The sequence below is a fragment of the Martes martes genome (genome assembly GCF_963455335.1).
Source record: "Martes martes genome assembly, chromosome: 4".
Classification (NCBI taxonomy): Eukaryota; Metazoa; Chordata; class Mammalia; order Carnivora; family Mustelidae; genus Martes; species Martes martes.
In genome coordinates this window covers 179,099,866-179,117,437 of record NC_137891.1, presented here as the reverse complement: position 1 = coordinate 179,117,437, position 17,572 = coordinate 179,099,866, and the positions used below count along the sequence as shown (strand labels likewise).

Below are 17,572 nucleotides of genomic sequence, written 5' to 3'. Positions count from 1 at the left end.
GGTTATGTTCACAGGCCAAGCTCCGGGAAGGAGCTGGAGCTCCGGGGACAGTTGCATTTGAGTTGTCTGTTGGGCTCTTGGGCGGTAGGGGCCTGAGAGCAGGGCAGGCTCAAGTCCCACCCGTCTTTGTTCACCATCCAGGGGCTTGTCTGGGAGGCAGCACAGTGGTCGCGATGTCAGCACCTGCCCAGGGGAAGGGTGCTGTCCCTCGGCGGGCTCTCTGGGCTGTCACCCCATGCTCGGTCCACTCTCCGGCTCCTGGGCCCAGCTTTTGATGTCCCCTGGCCTCCGGTTCCCTGGGTAAGAGGGGGATGCCAACTCCCACCCCTCCTGGTGGCCCTGAGGGTGAAATGAGGCCTCACGTGGGACAGAGCTTTGTAAACTGTGAAGTGTGGTGTACATGGGCATTCTGTTATGATGGTGCCTGTCCTGTGCTATAGCTGTCTGTTCCGTGACGGCCTCGCCTCCTTGGTGAGCTGTCCTTTGCTGTGACTCTGCCTCCAGGACCCAGTGGGGCGGAGGTCCGATGCTGGGGCTGCCTCTGTGCCCGTTGGGGAGTGAGCCCCCCGCGCAGCCGGGGGACTGCTGGCGGGGTGGGCTCCCCGGGCACGTGGGCTGGAGCCTCTGCCGAAGCAGGTTGGTCACGTCGTAATGCCTGACATTTGTGGATGTCTTTCACTTCTCAGACAGCCTCCTCTGTGCCCCCTCATCCTGGCTCCTCCTGCCACAACGGGCACCGGGATGACACCTTTCTCTGGTGGCAGGGCATTGGTAAAAGCCATGTTACTGGGGTATGATTGACATACCTCATACAGAACAGGTGAAGTTGGGGAGCCTGTGGGCACACATGCATGTGGACACTCACGCACACACGCACATACTCTCATGGGCACACACACTCATGCACACATGCACTCAGGCACACACGCACACCCACACACTGGCGCACACACACTCTCTTACGGGCACCCACGCATACTCATGTACACATACCCATGCACACACTCACGCAACACTTACGTACACTCACACTCACACACTCTGTCATGGGCACACACACTCATGCACACATGCACTCATGCACACACGCACACCCACACACTGGCGCACACACACTCTCTTACGGGCACCCACGCATACTCATGTACACATACCCATGCACACACTCACGCAACACTTACGTACACTCACACTCACACACTCTGTCATGGGCACACACACTCATGCACACTCAGGTATACACACACGCAACACACTCATGCACACTCACACTTGTGCACACACTCTCATGGGCACACGCCCTCATGCACACACACACTCACGCACACACAGAGGAAAAAATAGGCAAACCAATAAGATCAGGAAACTGTTCAGGGCCCTGACGGGCCAACAGGGGCTGAGACAGAAAGTGATGGGGGGGTGTGGGTGGTGGTCAGCTGAGGTCACTCCCAGAAGGTAGACAAGTGACCTAAGCCTCGGGGAGGAGAGGAGCCAGCCCTGGGACAGGGAGGGCAGCACTTTAGATGGAGGGAACATCCCAGACTCGTAAGGGGCTGAGGAAAGCCTAGTGCAGTGGAGCCTGGGACCGAGGGATGAGGCGGGGAGGGAAGGATCAGCCTCACTGTTCTGGAAAAGTCTAGATTTGATTCCAAGTGGATAAGACTCACTGGACGTGGGAATGGTGACGTCCAGCGGAAGTTGTGGGCTGGCTCTGGCTGTGGTGGGGAGGACAGACGGTAGGGAGCAGTGGTTGGCGCAGGACCCCAGTCTGGAGGCCTTGTGGCTGGTGAGCCCCCTCGGGCAGAGCTGACCCTTGCTCGGCTGGGCCAGGGTGGGCCCGGGTCCCTGCTTCCTCCTGGCCACTGAGTAGACACATGGTGGGTGGGAGGTCTGCCATCACGACTCTCCCGTGGAAGACTGCTCCTCCCATCCCTGAAGCTCCAGGTGCCCTTAAGCTTGATGTCATTGTGTTGAGTGGCCCCTCTTGCCCGGGGTGCCCCGTTCCATCCTCTGGCTCTCCCTCTCCAGGGCAGAGCTACCTCCTGGTTGTCCGGAGTCAGTCATGCGCCTCAATGGGGCGGGTGGGGGGCTGGTTGCCGGGAGACAACACAGGAGTCCAGCAGACCCAGGTCCCCATCTGGACTCTGCCACCAGCCGTGCACATGACCTAGTCAATTACTTCATCCCTGAGTGTCGGCCTCATTGTCCATAGAGGGAAAAATCACGCTTCTCACTGAGCTGGTTACTGTGAGAATGAGAAGCCGGGAACACGTCTGTGGCATCTCCATGTGCTTGCGTGTGGCGCACAGTAGGTGTCTTCACCATGCCCTGCCCGGGCTGACGGCGTTCCTGGCAGGCGGCCCCCAAAGGGAGCGCGGAGAAGGATGGGCTCTTGAGCAGGGAGAATTCTCCGGGAGGGATGGTGGGATGGTAGTTGCCTGCTCAGTCACACCCTCTCTTCATTCACCCTTTCAACCTGTCCCTGCTGAGCACTCACTGTGTGCAGGCAGTGGGCTGGGCGCCAGGGAGACTGCGGCAAACCAGACAGGCCAGGTCTTGCTGGCCTGAGCTTACGTTCTAGAGACGTATGTAGAGAGACCGAGGAAATAGACAAAGTGATTCTAGATTGTAGTGCAGGCTAAAGAGGTGATCTTTAGACTGGTTTCTGAGAGACGGGACTGTCATAGCCAGGGTGGTCAGGGAGGACTTCTTGGAGGTGGTGGCATGTGAGGGAGCCCTGACCCACGCGAAGGAGACCTTGCAGAGTGTGGTTTAGCAGATGCTCTCGAACACAGCGGTGTCCAGACACGAGTCCACGGTCCGGGCACCTTGTGCTTCTCACAGGCCCCCAAGGTCCTCAGTGTCCAACTAGACTGGGAATGTGGAGGCAGAGGACCACCTGGGTCTCAGGGTGGGTCTTAAAGGAAGCAGGAGAGAGTCATACTCTTGACCATCATCATCAGAGTCAAGTGTAGAGCGGCATGGATGTGTCACCTTGTCTTCTGGCTTAGTTTTGGCCTTGAGAAGACCCTCTAGACCTCTAGGTCAAGGAATCAGGGCCTGGTCTGTGCTCAGCATCACAACATTTTGAAACCCTTTCTCATCTACTGTTTCACTGGATCCCCACAACAACTTCAAGACAAAGGCATTTTTATGCCCCTGTCTCATGGGTGATGAAATCAAGGCTTAGAGTTGGGGGGATTTGCACGAGGCTGCTCAGCGAGAGGGTGGGCGAGCCAGGACTCAACTCTTAGGTTTCCTAACTTGCTGCTGGGATGCACGGCCATGACCGTGGAGCAAGGCCGGGTTTCATCTGGGCTGGGCAGGCGTGGGGCTGGGGACGGTCCCCTGGGCTCGCAGGGCTGCTCACTGCCCGCTTGGTCCGCGGACTCTGACCAGCTTCACCCGCCTCCTTGCTCTTGCTGTAGGGGAGGAGAACCAGCCGGGCTGGCTGTGTCCGGATGAGGACAAGAAGAGCAAAGGCCCGTTCTGGTGCCCCATCCTGGCCTGCTGCATCCCCGCCTTCTCTTCCCGGGGCCTCAGTCTGCAGGTGAGTGGAATGGATCTTGCTGACACCATGCAGGTGGCTCGTGGGAGAACCGGGGCTTCCGGGCTGTACCCCCGGCAGGAGGGGGCCAGGGTGTGGTCCCAGCTTCTCTACCTCTTATGGATGGAGTCGCCCAAGACGCTTTGATGCCGTAGGAGTCAGCTTCCCCACCAAAACTATGCGGATAGATGTCCTCTGTGGGTCAAGTGAATGGAAAAATCCTGTGATTTTGAGCTAAGAGATAGCAATGATCTCATCCTCGGGTGGCATGACTCTAGTTCAGAAGAGAGGCCGGAATACGCCCAAGGTGCTCCGCCAGACCGTGGGTTGGCCCCTGGCTGATGCTGCCAGGCGGGAGCCGACTCTGGCCCCCCTGGCTGCCTTCCCTCCGTCTGTCAAGTACCTACCACGTTTCCCCAGTGCTTTGCCACCACTGTCTTGTTTTGATATTTATAAGAACCCCATGAATAGATGTTTCTAGATCTGTTTCCCAGGTTAGAAACTAAGGCTCAGACAGGTGACATGATTTTCTAAAAGCACAACCAGTAGTGAGGGGTCCAGGAATTGGCACCCTGCTTCGCCCGATTTTAGCACCCGAGTGCCCCACCACTGGCACGCTTCCCCGCTGTCACCTGTCCCCAATGTCCTGGCTGCGCTCACCCCTCCCTCTGGAGTCGTTACTGCCCATCCTCTTCCCTAGGAGAGGAACTCATGTGAGCTCTGGGGAGGGGGAAGCACAGGCTTGGGACTTAGATACATAAGCCCTAAGAGACGAGCTGATTGGGCTGTGGCTTGGGGCTCCGAACAGCGACAAGTGCATGCCCTTGAGGCGTCCGTTCAGCCATTAGTTCATTCATTTGTCTGTTCTGCACATAATTTTGAGCACCTACTACATACCAAGCCTTGTGCCGGACACTGGGTGTATGGTGGGGACCCACCCCCTGTAGCTTTCAGTCTGGAGAGAGACAGTAGTACCTGGGGGGACGCAGGAGGGTGACTGATGTGTGTTATGTCAGCTGGGATAGATACAGGGGTGGGGCTCCATGGTTACAGGCCGAGAGGGCCTCTTGGCGAGGGCCTCTTGGCGGGGGTGGCAGACGTGAGTGGTGAGAAGTCCCCGATCCCCTGCAGGCCCAGGGGATGAGTATCCCAGACAGACTGAGGGGCACAGAGTGGGGGCAGCCTGGGAAGCTGCAGCCCCGAGAGCTGGGAGGACAGGCTGGAGCTCAGGTCCTGTGTGGATGCACTGGGCCGCACCAGCTTCCCAGGCTGGTTGCGGTGGGGTTTCATTCTCTGGGCCATGACACACCCAAGGATGGCTCCACGCAGGGGACCAGCACCCTGTGATGTACATTTTGGAAGGATCATCCAGTCCTTCTGGCTGTGGTGTGAGCGAGTGAACTGTGGCCTCTGGGGGAACGAGACTGGCAACCGAGAGAGCCACACAGTCCTCGGTGTGGGGGTCCCGCTGAGCCTGGGCAGGACTTGGCTGCGGGTAGAGGCAGGGCCAGGCGGGGGTGAGGCGAGTAGGACACTCACCTAATCCCAGTCATCACGATGAGTGGAATTTTAATGCAATACTTCCAAAATCAAATCAGCAGATTGTGGCCTTGGTTTGGCTGCTGTTTTGGGGGGGTAAGTAACGGGCTGGGGTGGGGGTGGGGCAGGGCCATGCAGGGTCCTTTTCTGTGTGTATTTAACATCTTACTAATTGTTCATCATGGATTTTTTTGCATTAATTTTTATTGCCAAAAATTGTGTTATAATATTCCTTTGGATGCTGGGGTGTTTTGGCCCCACTCTCCTCCCTCTCATCCTGGTCCTAGAGAAGGGGACAGGGGCAGGGGACATGGGGACGCATTCGGGGAGTGTGCCAGGGTGGGGTTGGCCACATGGATGGCGTTCAGTTGGGGGGTGGGGAGGGGCAGGAAGGACGGACCCGGCTCTTGAGTATGTGTGTACCTGGAGGAAGTGTCAGGGGTAGTGGAATGTTCCCTATGCCACAGCTTGATTTAGGGGGTGCAGTCAGATTTCCCAGCACGGCTTGGTGGCCAGTGGCCCGGAGGCAGCAACAGCAGTGGGGTAGCAAGCCCTTTCCAGAGGCGTCTGTGCCAGGCTCTGCTCAAGGCGCTTTACCTCCGATAACTCGGGTCCTCCCTGCTGCCTGCAGACCCTCAGAGGTAGGGTCTGCCGGCACTCTCTGGGGAAGGAGGGTCCTCTGGACTCGTTTCTGGCAGGGGAGGCATCTGTGCTGTTCGTCCCCGTAGGGCTTTGTTGGCCCTTCAGACCTCATTGATTGATTAATGGGGAGGACTGCCGAGTCTCGTGTGCTCCTTCCCAGCACGGGCTGGGGGTTCCCAGGGGCCTTGGGGCCAGGATGCGTTGCGGACTCTACTCAGGTAGAGTCTGTGGGGTGGGGATTTTTCGGGGTCCACCCCGCCTGGGGCTTCCCTGGCCCTAGGACATCCTGTGGAGAAGGCTGACCCCAGGGTGACATCCGTCACCCCCGATGGCCTTAGTCTTCTGGAGAATACGGGACTCAGGCCATGGCCTGACAGGCCGCTTCTGGATGGTGAGGTCAGAGACAAGCCGCTGCCTCGGGGCCTCCCTGAAAGAAACCCACCCCCCTGGGGAGCCGTCTTCTGCCTCATCCCTGGGGACACACGTAGAAGGGGGAGGGCTCAGTGCAGACCTGTCCCCCTGAGCCGTGGTCCAGCCTGGGAGCCTGTCTGGGGACAGGGGCTTGGGGAAAGGGTGCTGAGATGCTCCACGATGAGCACCTCGGGGGCCGGGGGCTGCAGCCAGACCTGCTGAGTGTCTGCTCCAGGCTCATTAGCCAGAGCTGCTTGCTCTCTGTGGGGTTCCCTGCCCGCTGGCTCTGCCCCAGCCTGCCCCTCCTGGCCTGGTGCTGCCGGCGAGACAGGGTGGCTCATGTAGAGGGCCAGCACATCCCACAGGAAGTGCCCGGCCCTGTGCCAAGTGCCGTATGTCTGCCTCTCTGCCTCCCCAGTCCCCACGACCATCCCAGCGAGGTGTCAGGTTCTCCGTGACCATGAGGAACTGGCTGTTGGGGTCCCCGGCTGGTAGCAGCTGAGCTGGGATCGGAGCCCCAGCTGGCTGCGCCCACAGCCTGTCTCCGTCCTCCAGCCCGACCCACTCTCCTCTGCACTGCCCGGGGCACCTTGATTTGGGAGAGTCGGTTTCCTGACCCAGGTGGGACTCCTGGGGCCAAGGAGCCATTGGAGCTTTTGCCATCAGTTTGGCCCAGGGCTCTGTGGACAAGGCTGACATCCGGGCCCCCTGGGGTTGCCATGGAAATGTCGGACTCAGGGTTGCAGTTTCCCCTTCCCGTCCGTGAGCAGTGGCCTGGCGGGAGGGACTGGGCAGCCTCAGCTATGTGTGGCCCACCATGAAGCGAGATGCCGAGGAGTGGGGGTCTGAGGGGGCAGGGCGAGGGGAGCCTCCTGCTCGGGCGCCTGCACCTGTGCTCCCAGTGCACACGATTGGGAGCCGGGAGCGCTGAGGCCTGCAGGAGGGCAGCCGGACCTCTGGGGAGAATTCAACTAGAGTGGGAAGGGCGCTGGGCCCGGAGTGGGACTTGGAATTGCAGCCCGACTCTGCCGCCAACTTGCTGTGTGACCTTGAGTTAGTCGTGTCCCCTCCCCCACGCCCGAACATCAGAATTTGCCAACTCCTAAAAGAGGGGAGTGGATGAGGTGACCTCTCTGGGCTTCCTCATCTTCAACCATTAGATAGACACTTGGTTAGGACCTCCCGCCTGGGCCCTGGGGCCCGCCGAGGCTGGCAGCACCAGCAGAGGGCAGCACCTGCCCAGCAGAGAGGGGGAGGGGGGATGGGGGGTAGGGTGGCTGAGGTCCTCCCTGGGGCACCTCCAGCTCTCCCCTGTGGGCCTCCTTTGCCTTCCTACTGGCCAGGGGTTCCAGCAGGGTTCGAGACAGGGCTGGGCCACCTCCGTGCCCTGCTGTCCTGGCCAGAGAGACCGACTGGTGGGGTTGAACTCAGGGAACAGGCCCCAGAGGGCCATCTGGCCTGTGGTTTGGGGCAGCAGGTGCAGGGGGAGCGAGCAGCTAGTGGCTCTTGTTGACAGCTGGTCAAAGACGGAGACCCTGGCCCCCGCGGGCAGGCTTGCCAGCCCCTCGGCCTTCCGGTGCTGGCGGGCTTGTCTTCGGAGTGGTTCTGTTGTTGAGGGGGGTGGGACCCGATATCCAGCACCCCTTCCTTCCTCGACTGTGCTTTTCTGGAGGAATGCAGGGAGATCTAGGAGGGAGGCTGGTGCAGGCCAGGCCGTCATCTTCCCGTGGCTTAGGGCATTCATGTGTCCACCATGAGCCTCATTTCCCCGTCTGTAAAATAAAGCAGGGTGGGTGTTAGTGGTTTTCATCAAATCTTATCCAGATGTTGCTTAGTTTGAAAAATCTGTAGCTGGCCCAGAGCGTCATTCAGGCGCCTCCTTGCCAGAAGGTTCTAGGAGAGCGCTGGTCAAATGTGAGTACATAGGAGTTGCCTGGAGATCCTGTGAAACCTGTCACTTTCTGGTCTTCAAGGATTCTCATTCGGGACCTGCATGGGGCCCCAAAATCTGCAGGTTTGACAACCCCCACAGGTGGTTTGGACAGAGGTCCTGCTGCCAAGCGTTGGCATCTCTGACACCTTGATGCTTAGCCCCCGTGTGCCTTCTTTGTCTCCGCAGCTTGGGGCCCTGGTCCACAGTCCTGTCAGCTGTCCCTTGCTGGGCTTCTCAGCAGTCAGCACGTCCCTTCCACAGGGCTACCTCTGGGTAAGTCACTCCTGAGCCCAGCCAGGGATTGTGGCCTCAGGACAGAAGCAGGGAGGGCAGCAGTGGGAAGGCGATGCTGGAAAATGCTGCCTGCTGGCCCCGTCACATGCACCTTCACCCAGAAGGTCTTCCCAGGAACCTCCGTTCCAGGCTCTGTGCTCAGAGTTGGCAGACGTGGGTTCACCCAAGGCCGCAGAAGACGGGGGACAAGAAGGGAGCGTGACTCTTGCAAATGGTCATGTGCCATGAAGGAAATGAACGAAGCTGTGCCGAGTACCTGGGTGGCAGGGGCTTCACCCTGGGGGTCAGGAAGCAGGGCTGGTATTGCCCAGTTCTGACAGCGATCCCAGCCGCCTTCTCTCCCCCTTGGGATTCCTGGCAGAGCCTCTTTTCATTCAAATAGGCCCCCATATGCTCTTTGTGGCGCAGACTGTGCTTTCCCAGGGACTCCCAGAGGGTCCACCTCCCCATCCCTCCCGCCACCTTTCAGCTCCTGCTTATTCCTGTCTCCAGACACTCAGGCAGGAAAACTCTGGGTCACCCTTTAGAGTCCATCCTAAATATTCTCTCCAAGGGAGATTTGTTCCTCACTGTTTCCCCAGTATCTAGCATGTGGTGTATCCATCCGTCGATCAATCAGATGATTGATCGATCCATCTATCCATCACTTATCCATATAATCATCCACCCACCCATCCATCCACTTATCCGTGAGAGTCATCCATCCATCCATCCATATAATCATTTACTACTCATCTATCCATCCACTTATCCATAATAATCATCCATCGGTCCATCTGTCCATCCATCCATCTGTCCATCCATCCATATTATCATCCATCTGTCAATCCATCCACTTATCCATTATAATCATCCATGTGTCCATCCACCCATCCATTCATCCATCCATCCATATAATCATCTACCCATCCATCCACATGGCCTGTCCATCCATCCATCCATCTGTCCATCCATCTGTATAATCATCCATCCATCCATTCACTTACACATATAATCATCCATCCATCCATCCATTCACTTTCATATCATCATCTGTCCATCTGTCCATGCATCTACCCACTCTTCTCTCCCTTCCTTCCATCCATCCATTTATCTGTCTGTTCATTTGTTCAGCAAGTGTATTAAGTGCTTGCCACTGGCTAAGCATAGAGGTGGATGGTGAACCAGACAGAGGAGGACATTGTAAAGGGGCAGATGTATGTTCACTATTTGTTGGTTGAAATTCACTCTAAAGTTGGAGAAATAGAGAGCTGACGGGTATCTGGTCTACCTTGGCTCCTTGCCTGAGTTCCTTTGGGCCCTGAATCTAACCTGTTGCCATGGAAGCTGGGGAAGAGTGACCTTCAGGGACAGCGGGATGCATGGGGGCAGGAGAGGGGACGTTCTTCCCGATGCCTAACCTCAGTATGAGTAGAAATTGGGGACAGGTCACGGGGAAAGCAGGCTCTGAGCTCTGTCCCCGCCCTGGTGGCTGTGCCTGATGGCCTGTCTGGGTCTCCACTGCAGGTCGGGGGCGGGCAGGAAGGTGCAGGGGGCCAGGTTGAGATCTTCTCCTTGAACCGGCCCTCGCCCCGCACGGTCAAGTCCTTCCCGCTGGCGGCCCCTGTGCTCTGCATGGAGTACATTCCCGAGCCAGAAGAAGGGGAGAGTGGAGACGAGAGCCGCATGGCCCCTGACCCCTCGACCACAGTGCATCCGACCATCTGTCTCGGGCTCCTGGATGGCAGGTGAGGGGCCTGGGGCAGAGGTGCACGTCACTGCTTCATTTCTTTCTGTGGCTGTGAGGCCGGCATCATTGCCCCATTCTGCGGGAGAAACTGAGGGGTAGCAGCCTGGGGGTTCAGCTGGAAGACGGCATGCCTGGGTTCCCACTTGGGTCTGTGTGGTCGTGAAGACAGTCTTAGCACCTCTGTCTGCCCACTCTCCAGCCTCCCACCTGCTTCTCCCTGGGGCAGGGGTGGGGAGGGCGCCATCCTCAAAAGATCCTGGGAAAGCCCAGCCTCCTGAAGGCAGAACAGCAGCCTCTTGGTGAGGGGGGGGGGAGGCCTCTCTGGAGGGCCTGCAGGGCAGTGGGGGCAGGGTCTCCATGAGTCACTCAGGTCTCTCTACGCCCCCTCCTCCCCCGCAGCATCCTGGTTTACGGCAGTGTGGACACGGGTACCCAGTGCCTGGCGACCTGCAGGAGCCCCGGTCTGCAGCCTGTGCTCTGCCTGTGCCACAGCCCCTTCCACCTGTTTGCTGGTCTGCAGGATGGGACCCTCGCCGCCTACCCTCGGACCAGCGGTGAGGAGGCTGGGGGTGGTGGGGGCAGCCCTGGGCACTGACTGGGAGCCGCGTCCTGTACCAGCACGGTGGTGGGAGGCAGACTAAGGAGGCAGCTCGGAAACAAATCAGGGAATCTGGGGGTAGTTGGAGATCCCTGATCCCCACTGAGGTCCCTGAGCGAACGGGGTGCTCACTGCCATGCAGGCAGCTCCCCCCCCACCCCCGTTGGCAGGAGGTAGCTGTGTCCAGTGGTGAGCAAATTGCTTTGCGCCTGGGTCGTCTCATCTGTAAAATGGGCATGGTGTCAGTACCATGGCTCATGGGTCCCCGTGGGTTCAACAACTCAGCGAAGACACAGCCTTGGGCCTGGCAGAGTGAGCGCTTACTGACGTTAAGCGTTTGCACCTGTGATGTTACTGAGCCACAGGCCACGGGGTGGGTCCGAGGGTGATGTCTGGAAGGCAAGGCTGGCGGTGTTCGGTGTTCGGTTGCTGAGTCCCGGGAACATTCAGAGCTTAATGTGTGCACGTTCTCTGAGTTCTCACCACAGCCTGTGAGAATGGCCAAAGCTGCGACCCTGGGAGGGGACACGGCCTGTGCACAGCATGAGTAGGGCCGAAGTCCCTGTCCCGTTGCTAGCTCAGCTCCTACGGTTCCAAGATTTGTGCTGGGGGGAGGGCAGCTGCCCCCATTGCGCCCAGAGGGGGCTGAGGAGTCTGAAGCTCCCCAACCCACAGGCACCATCCTCCCTCCTCTCCCTCCCCTGCCTCTCCTCCCCTCCCTCCTCCTCTCTCCTCTTCCCTCCCCTCTCCCTCCCCTCCCTCTCCTCCCCTCCTTCTCCTCCTGTCCCCACCCTCCCTCTCCCTCCCTCCCTCCCTCCCTCCCGCGAGCCTCTAATTGCTGCGTCATCACTGCCTGTTGCAGGGTTATAAACGGATATTTGTACTGAGCTATTTTTTTGCCACTTGGCACTGTGTTGGTATTTTTAATTAGCTTTTGATAAGGCATTTATAGTTTTTAATTAAAGGGGGAAGAGGGAGGGAAAAAATCCCTTTCACCGACAGACACTGCATGTGTGTCAATGTAAATATGGGCTCCAGTTTTTGGAGGTTTAGATGTGGGTTCCAAAGGGACCCACCCCTTCTCTGGCTCCCCCTGAATCCTGTGCGCCCGCCTTCCGCTCTGGCCTCCTGGTCCCCACTTTGGGCTGTCCTGCGCCCTTTGCCCCTTGGTTCCTGACTTGTCGGTTTGGGCACCAGGGTTGGGGGGGTGAGGCGGTGTCTCCGATGGCTGCGGCCACCATAACAAAATGTCACCAACTGAGTTTATTTATTTATTTTTTAAATTTTATTTATTTATTTGTCAGAGGGAGAGAGCGAGCGAGCACTAGCAGGGAGAGCAGCAGCAGGCAGAGGGAGAAGCAGGCTCCCCACTGAGCAGGAAGCCTGACACAGGGCTCGATCCCAGGATCCTGGGATCATGACCTGAGCCGAAGGCAGACGTTCAACTGACTGAGCCCCCCAGGCGCCCACACCAACTGAGTTTAAATAACATAAATGTATTGTCTCACGTTCTGGAGGCCAGAAGTCCAAGATCAAGGTGTTGGCAGGGGACCATCAGGGAAGGCTCTGTTCCATGTTGCAGGCCCCCCTCCCAGCTCCTGGGCCTTCCTTGGCTTGTGGTCACAGACCCTGGTCCTCATGTGGCCGTTTCCCTGTGTCCTATTGGACTAGGGGCCCACCCGACTCCAGGATGACTCAACTAATTACATCCACAACAACCCTCCCTCCAAATAAGGTCACATTCTGAGGTACTGGGGATGAGGACTTGAACCTGTGAATTTTGAGGGGCCATAACTCAACCCATAATAAGGAGTTTGGGGCCTAGCCGTCGGCTTTCAGCCCAGGGTTGGAGCCTGGTACTTCGTCAGAACCAGCAGGACCACTGGGGACCCCTGGACTCCACACCCTCATTTTCCGGGTGGGAAGAGACTTCCCAAAGTCCCATGAGTGAGCCGAGACCCGAACCCAGGTATCCTCTTTCCAGGGCCAGGACCCTCTCCAGACGTAAGGGGATTTTGGCTTCTCTGGGCAGAGCTGGAGGTCATCTGGCCAGGATGAGAAGGTTGAGGTGCTCTCCCAGCTCTCCTGTCTTAGCAAATGTTTGTCTACCAGTATTTACTGAGTACCTATTTTGTGCCATAGAGATGTGACCCTGCCCTCAGTTTCTAGTCTATAGTGGGAGATGGAGTTAGTCAAGTGGACAAGCAGGGAGCTTATGATTATACATCACGCTGAGGGTCCTAAGGAGGGGGATCAGGGGGGCACATGAGAGCCTGATCCCCTGGGCATGGGGTAGGCTGGTTGGCAAAGGCCTCTCGAAGGCACAGAATCCTCAAGCTGAGACCTGAAGCCGCAGAGGCGCCAGGCCAGGGAACAGTTGAGGGAGTGGTGTTCTTGCAGAGGGAACAGCGTGTGCAAAGTCTGGAGGCGGGAGAGGACTTGGTCTGGTGGGGAGCCCAGAGGGGAGGCCATTGTGCTGGACAGCAGCCAGAGGGGGCCGGGGCAGGAGACAAGGTCTGGGAGCGGATGGCCTTGGCTTTGTCTCCACGATGGGAAGTAGAGGGAAGTGTGGGAAGGAGCTGGTTCCTATGCCCTTTGGCTGGTGGACAGGAGAGGAGTCAGGGAGGCCGGCTGGGAGGCTGTCATAGCCAGTGGGACAAGTGAGTCTGGAGTCGCTTTTCTCTCTGGAGCCCACCCTCTGGGGCTGTGGTTCGGCTTTGGCCCGGGAGGCTTCTGGGAGAGGCCTTGTCTTGCCTGCCCCCTTCCTCCTTCTGTGGTGTTCTCCGGAGGTGGCCTGGGCAGGAAGGCCTTTCAGGACTTGCCACCCAGTGTCGGGTTTGGGGAACTCCATGTGGCTGGGTCTGGGACCGTGATCCTGGCACAGGACCTAGCTGCGGGCCCACTCTGGACTCAGTGAGGCCTCAGCACTCACAGACCTATGCCCCGCGCCAGCCCCAGAGTTCCTGGGCCACCTTCCCCGGCCCTGTGCTGGTGGAAGTCCCTCTGGGGCTCCTGGTGGCCTGGAGAGGCTGGGAATTGTGAATTTTCCACTTGAGAACACTTGGGTTAAGGTCCCGGCTCAGTCCCGTGGGACTCTGGGAAGTCCCTTCCCACCTGGAAAATGAGGGTGCAGAGTCCAGGGGTCCCCAGTGGCCCTTCTGGTTCTGACAAGACATCAGGCTCCAACCCTGGGCTCAAAGCCAATGGTTAGGCCCTAAGCCCCGTATTTTGGGTTGAGTTATTGTGCCCTCAAAATTCCCAGGTTCGAGTCCTCATCCCCAATACCTCAGAACGTGACCTTATTTGGAAGGAGGATTGTTTCGGATGTAATTGGTTAAGATGAGGTCGCAATGGGGTAGGGTGGGCCCCTAATCCAGTGCAGTGGATGTCTGTATAAAAAGGGGAAATTTGGATACAGACCCTTACCTGGGCTAGGAGCCAGTATCGGATGAAGGATTCGTCAGCGTTTGTAGTCCTAGGTTTACTGTCCTGCCTGAGCTTGGCTGAGACCAAGACTTAGTAAAAATGGCATTCCTGGCCCATGCTTCGGCTCGTGGCAGAAGGGAAGGCCCAGAAATATTAAGATGTGCACAGCCAACCTGAGAACTTGCCCAGGTCCTGGAAACTGCTGTGGAAACAGCAGCTGGGAGGGGACGGGACTCCAAAGCCACCAGGCCACATGGAATCCCATCACGTCAGAGCTGGAGGGGCCTCGAAGTCCAAGGCCAAGAGCCGTGTGGCCGTGGCAATCAGCCCGCTGCCCCCGGGAGCCTCAGCTTACCTGTGTTCCTTCATTCATTTGTTCAACCATTCACTGACTCAGCAAGTGTGTACTCAGTGCCCATGAGCTGGGAGCACTGAGCAGGACACCGGGACCCAGAGGAGCCAGGCGGCTGCGGCCCCTGTCCAGTCCTGTGCTCGAGCTGCCCTCCCGGACCCCCTCAGCAGGCACAGGAGTGTGGCCAGGCCTGGGTGGGGGCAGGGGAGCTTCCCTGGTGAGATGCTGGGGAGTCACCCCCTCGAGGAGGCAGATGGCGGAATGCGGAAGGGGATGGCCTGAGGAGCCCGGCTGCCCGGGTTCAGTCCCAGCCGTGAGCGATCGGGCCTGTTGCATGGCTCTCCTCGCCTGTTTCCTCACCTGTGAGGCGGGCGTGAGGACAGCCCCAGCTCCCAGGGCGGTAGTGAGGGCCGGATGTGATGAGGCACACAGGTGCCCACACGGAGCCCGGGAAGGAGAGAGATTCGGCGTCATTGTCACCCCTATCGTTATGACGGGCTTGGGCTGCCCTTTGGGTCGGTCTTGGCCTCGAGGACTTACATCTGTGCCCTGCCTCCTGGCTCTGGCTGGGAGAGCCTCCCCGAGGGCCGCGGGTGGGGGAGCAGGGGCCTCCTGAAGGTGCTTTTGCTGAGTGAAACAGGGTCTTCATCACACGGGGTGGGTGTGTACGTGTGAGTGTGCATGCACGTGCATGGGCGTGTGTGTGCTTACCCACAACCATGGCAGGGCGAGGTGGGGCGTGGGTCAGCCCTGCGCAGAGCTCGAAGTGACTGCGTTTCACATCCTAGGGTTGTGGCTTGGGAGGACTGGGAGGGACCTTGAGTTCTGGCCCCTCGTGGTGCACTTGGGGAAAACAGGGCCCAGCAAGGGAAGCCTATTGGAGCTTTGTCCTCTAATGGGGGACATGTGTCCCTTGTCCTTTTTGATACAAAAATATCACTATTATTAAATTTTACCAGTTTATCATTCTGTCCTGGAGTCAGGATTTCCTGGGGGACGTCTGAGATGCCAGCAGGGGGAGGAGCGGTCAGCATGCATGTGACCCTCAGGGGTGTCAGACCCTAGCCCCTTCCCCTGGCCGCCATGACCACTCTCTGTGCTGGAGAAGTATAGAGAGACAGTACAAGGGCTCTGGTGGTCAAAACTTCTGTGCCCCCAGGGCAGAGCCCCCACCTCCCTGTTTTCGGGTGTGGTCCCAGCACCCCCATCTGCTTCCTCACTGGGAGAGGTCACCCTCCACCCACCTCCCACCAGAGTGGCTCCAGCTCTGTCCACACACCTGCAGTACTTACCTCCGGCCACTGGGGGGCGCCAAAGCCTTGTGTTTTGTGGTTCTGGTGTCAGGGTGGGGGGTCAGCGTCCCCCCAGTGGAGGCCTGGCCACCTTGTGGTCACTTACCGTCCTGGCCCCAGAGCCCTTCGGGAACTCCGGGAAGCTGAGAGGGCAGCGGGGGTTGGGAAGGAGGCTGGGGCCAGTCAGCACGGTTCACATCCTGCTTGGCCTGTTACCCCTTGGGTGGCTCTGCAGCTTTGCTCTCCGGGAGTCCGTTGTCACATCCGTCAGGTGGCCTCCGCACCTGCCCACGCAGACCACTGTGCTGTGGCCAATGACACCAAACAGGAGCTCACGGGCCCCGGATACTTTCTGGCCCTGTCACCTGGGCTGGTTGTTTAAACTCTGCGTCTGTTTTCTCAGCGTAAAACAGGGTCAAGAATAGAATCTTCCACGTAGACTTGCCAGGAGTTAGGGAAATAATTCACAAAAAGAGTGTCTGGCGCGTGCCAGCATTCAGCGGTGCCAGCGACAGCCGCTGGTGGCCCTTGCCGTGGGCTGACCCTGTGCTCAGCATTCCCCACGCGGCCCGGGCCCCGCAGCCCTGGCCTCGGGCAGGCACAGTCATGCCCCTTGGATAGGTGAGGCTCTGAGAGGTGAAGCCACAGGCCCGGGGTCTGGCAGATGTTTGGGGGCTGCGGCCAGGATTCCGGCCCAGCCTGCTTCCCAGGTGCTCATGTTCACGGGCCGGGAAGACCCTGTGCCCCGGCTCCTAGCTGAGCTGGGAGGCTGCCCATTTTAAGTAGGACAGAAGGGCAAGGGGAGAACCTGTTTCACAGGTGGGGAGGGCAGAGGGAGAGGGAAAGCCCGGGGCAGGGGAGTGGTAGGAGGTGTGGTCTCTCCTCTGAGGGCTCCTCCCAAGACCCCCCTACCCCCAGCAGCGGCTTCTGCCACACTCCAGCTCTGTACCCCCTGTGCCCCCAGCACCTGGCCCACGGGGACAGTCTGTGCTAGGGTTCCTTCGGACTCCTTCCAGGGGCTGGTGGGGAGCATGTGGGATGGCTGGGCACTGAGAAGCCAGCAGCAGGCTCTGTCCTCCTCCCAGGCCCCAGCCACTGCTGCCTGTGTCCAGAGTATGGCTCCCCCCCGCCCCTGTTCCCTTACCTGGCACGCGGGCAGGACAGGGCGGCCGCTGGGGCTCTGTGTGGCATTGAGTGTGACCTCGGAGAAACAGCAGCCTCTGTGGGCACTGCTCACGTGCCAGGGAACATTCCCGGCACATTCTTGGGGTGGGTTGAGCCTCCTGGGGTGGGCAGGAGAGAATTTTGTTCTGAGCCAGGCCAGGTCCCTTGGTGTGCTCTGTTTTCAGGGACAGTAGACTGGGCCCTAATGGCCTCTGAGACTTGTCTTCTGCCCCTGGAGGTGGCAGCCTCTCTGGAGGAGGAAGGGCATCAGAGATCTTGGCAAAGGGGACAGAGTGCCCCAGAGGTGGCAAGATCTCTGAGTTGGCAAGAGTCAGCCAGAAACATCTAGTAAAAATCCTCAGAGACAGTCTGGGTGGTTCCCCCCATTTTACAGATGGGGAGACTGAGGCCTTGAGAACAGGGAGACATGTGCTCCAAGTCCTAATTGAGTTTCTAGGAGAACCCGGGCCAGCTCAGGGCACTTCCCACCATGTTGAGCTGCCTCCTTGGCCGCGTCTTCTGGGAAGCCTCTCCGGGTTGCCCCCACCCCCACCCCGGCAGAGGGTACTGTCTGTCTCAGCACTCCTCGAGGCCCCTGTGCTCGCCTGCTCATCTGTGCTTGGCAGCTTGTGTGGGGACCGCTGA

The 17,572-nt window shown here is 58.8% G+C and overlaps 1 protein-coding gene across 4 annotated transcripts in view; it reads left to right on the top strand.

Annotated features, from left to right (window-relative positions):
- ARHGEF10L (Rho guanine nucleotide exchange factor 10 like) overlaps window positions 1-17,572 on the top strand; it is a gene marked incomplete at its 5' end in the record, with an annotated part of 139,073 nt that overhangs the window by 91,924 nt on the left and 29,577 nt on the right. For all 4 annotated transcript variants that reach the window (XM_080802028.1, XM_080802026.1, XM_080802027.1 and 1 more), the window contains 4 exons: window positions 3,429-3,550; window positions 8,259-8,345; window positions 9,873-10,093; window positions 10,495-10,649. In XM_080802028.1, the coding sequence (XP_080658154.1) occupies window positions 3,429-3,550; window positions 8,259-8,345; window positions 9,873-10,093; window positions 10,495-10,649 (585 nt within the window). The remainder of the gene's footprint in view (window positions 1-3,428; window positions 3,551-8,258; window positions 8,346-9,872; window positions 10,094-10,494; window positions 10,650-17,572) is intronic.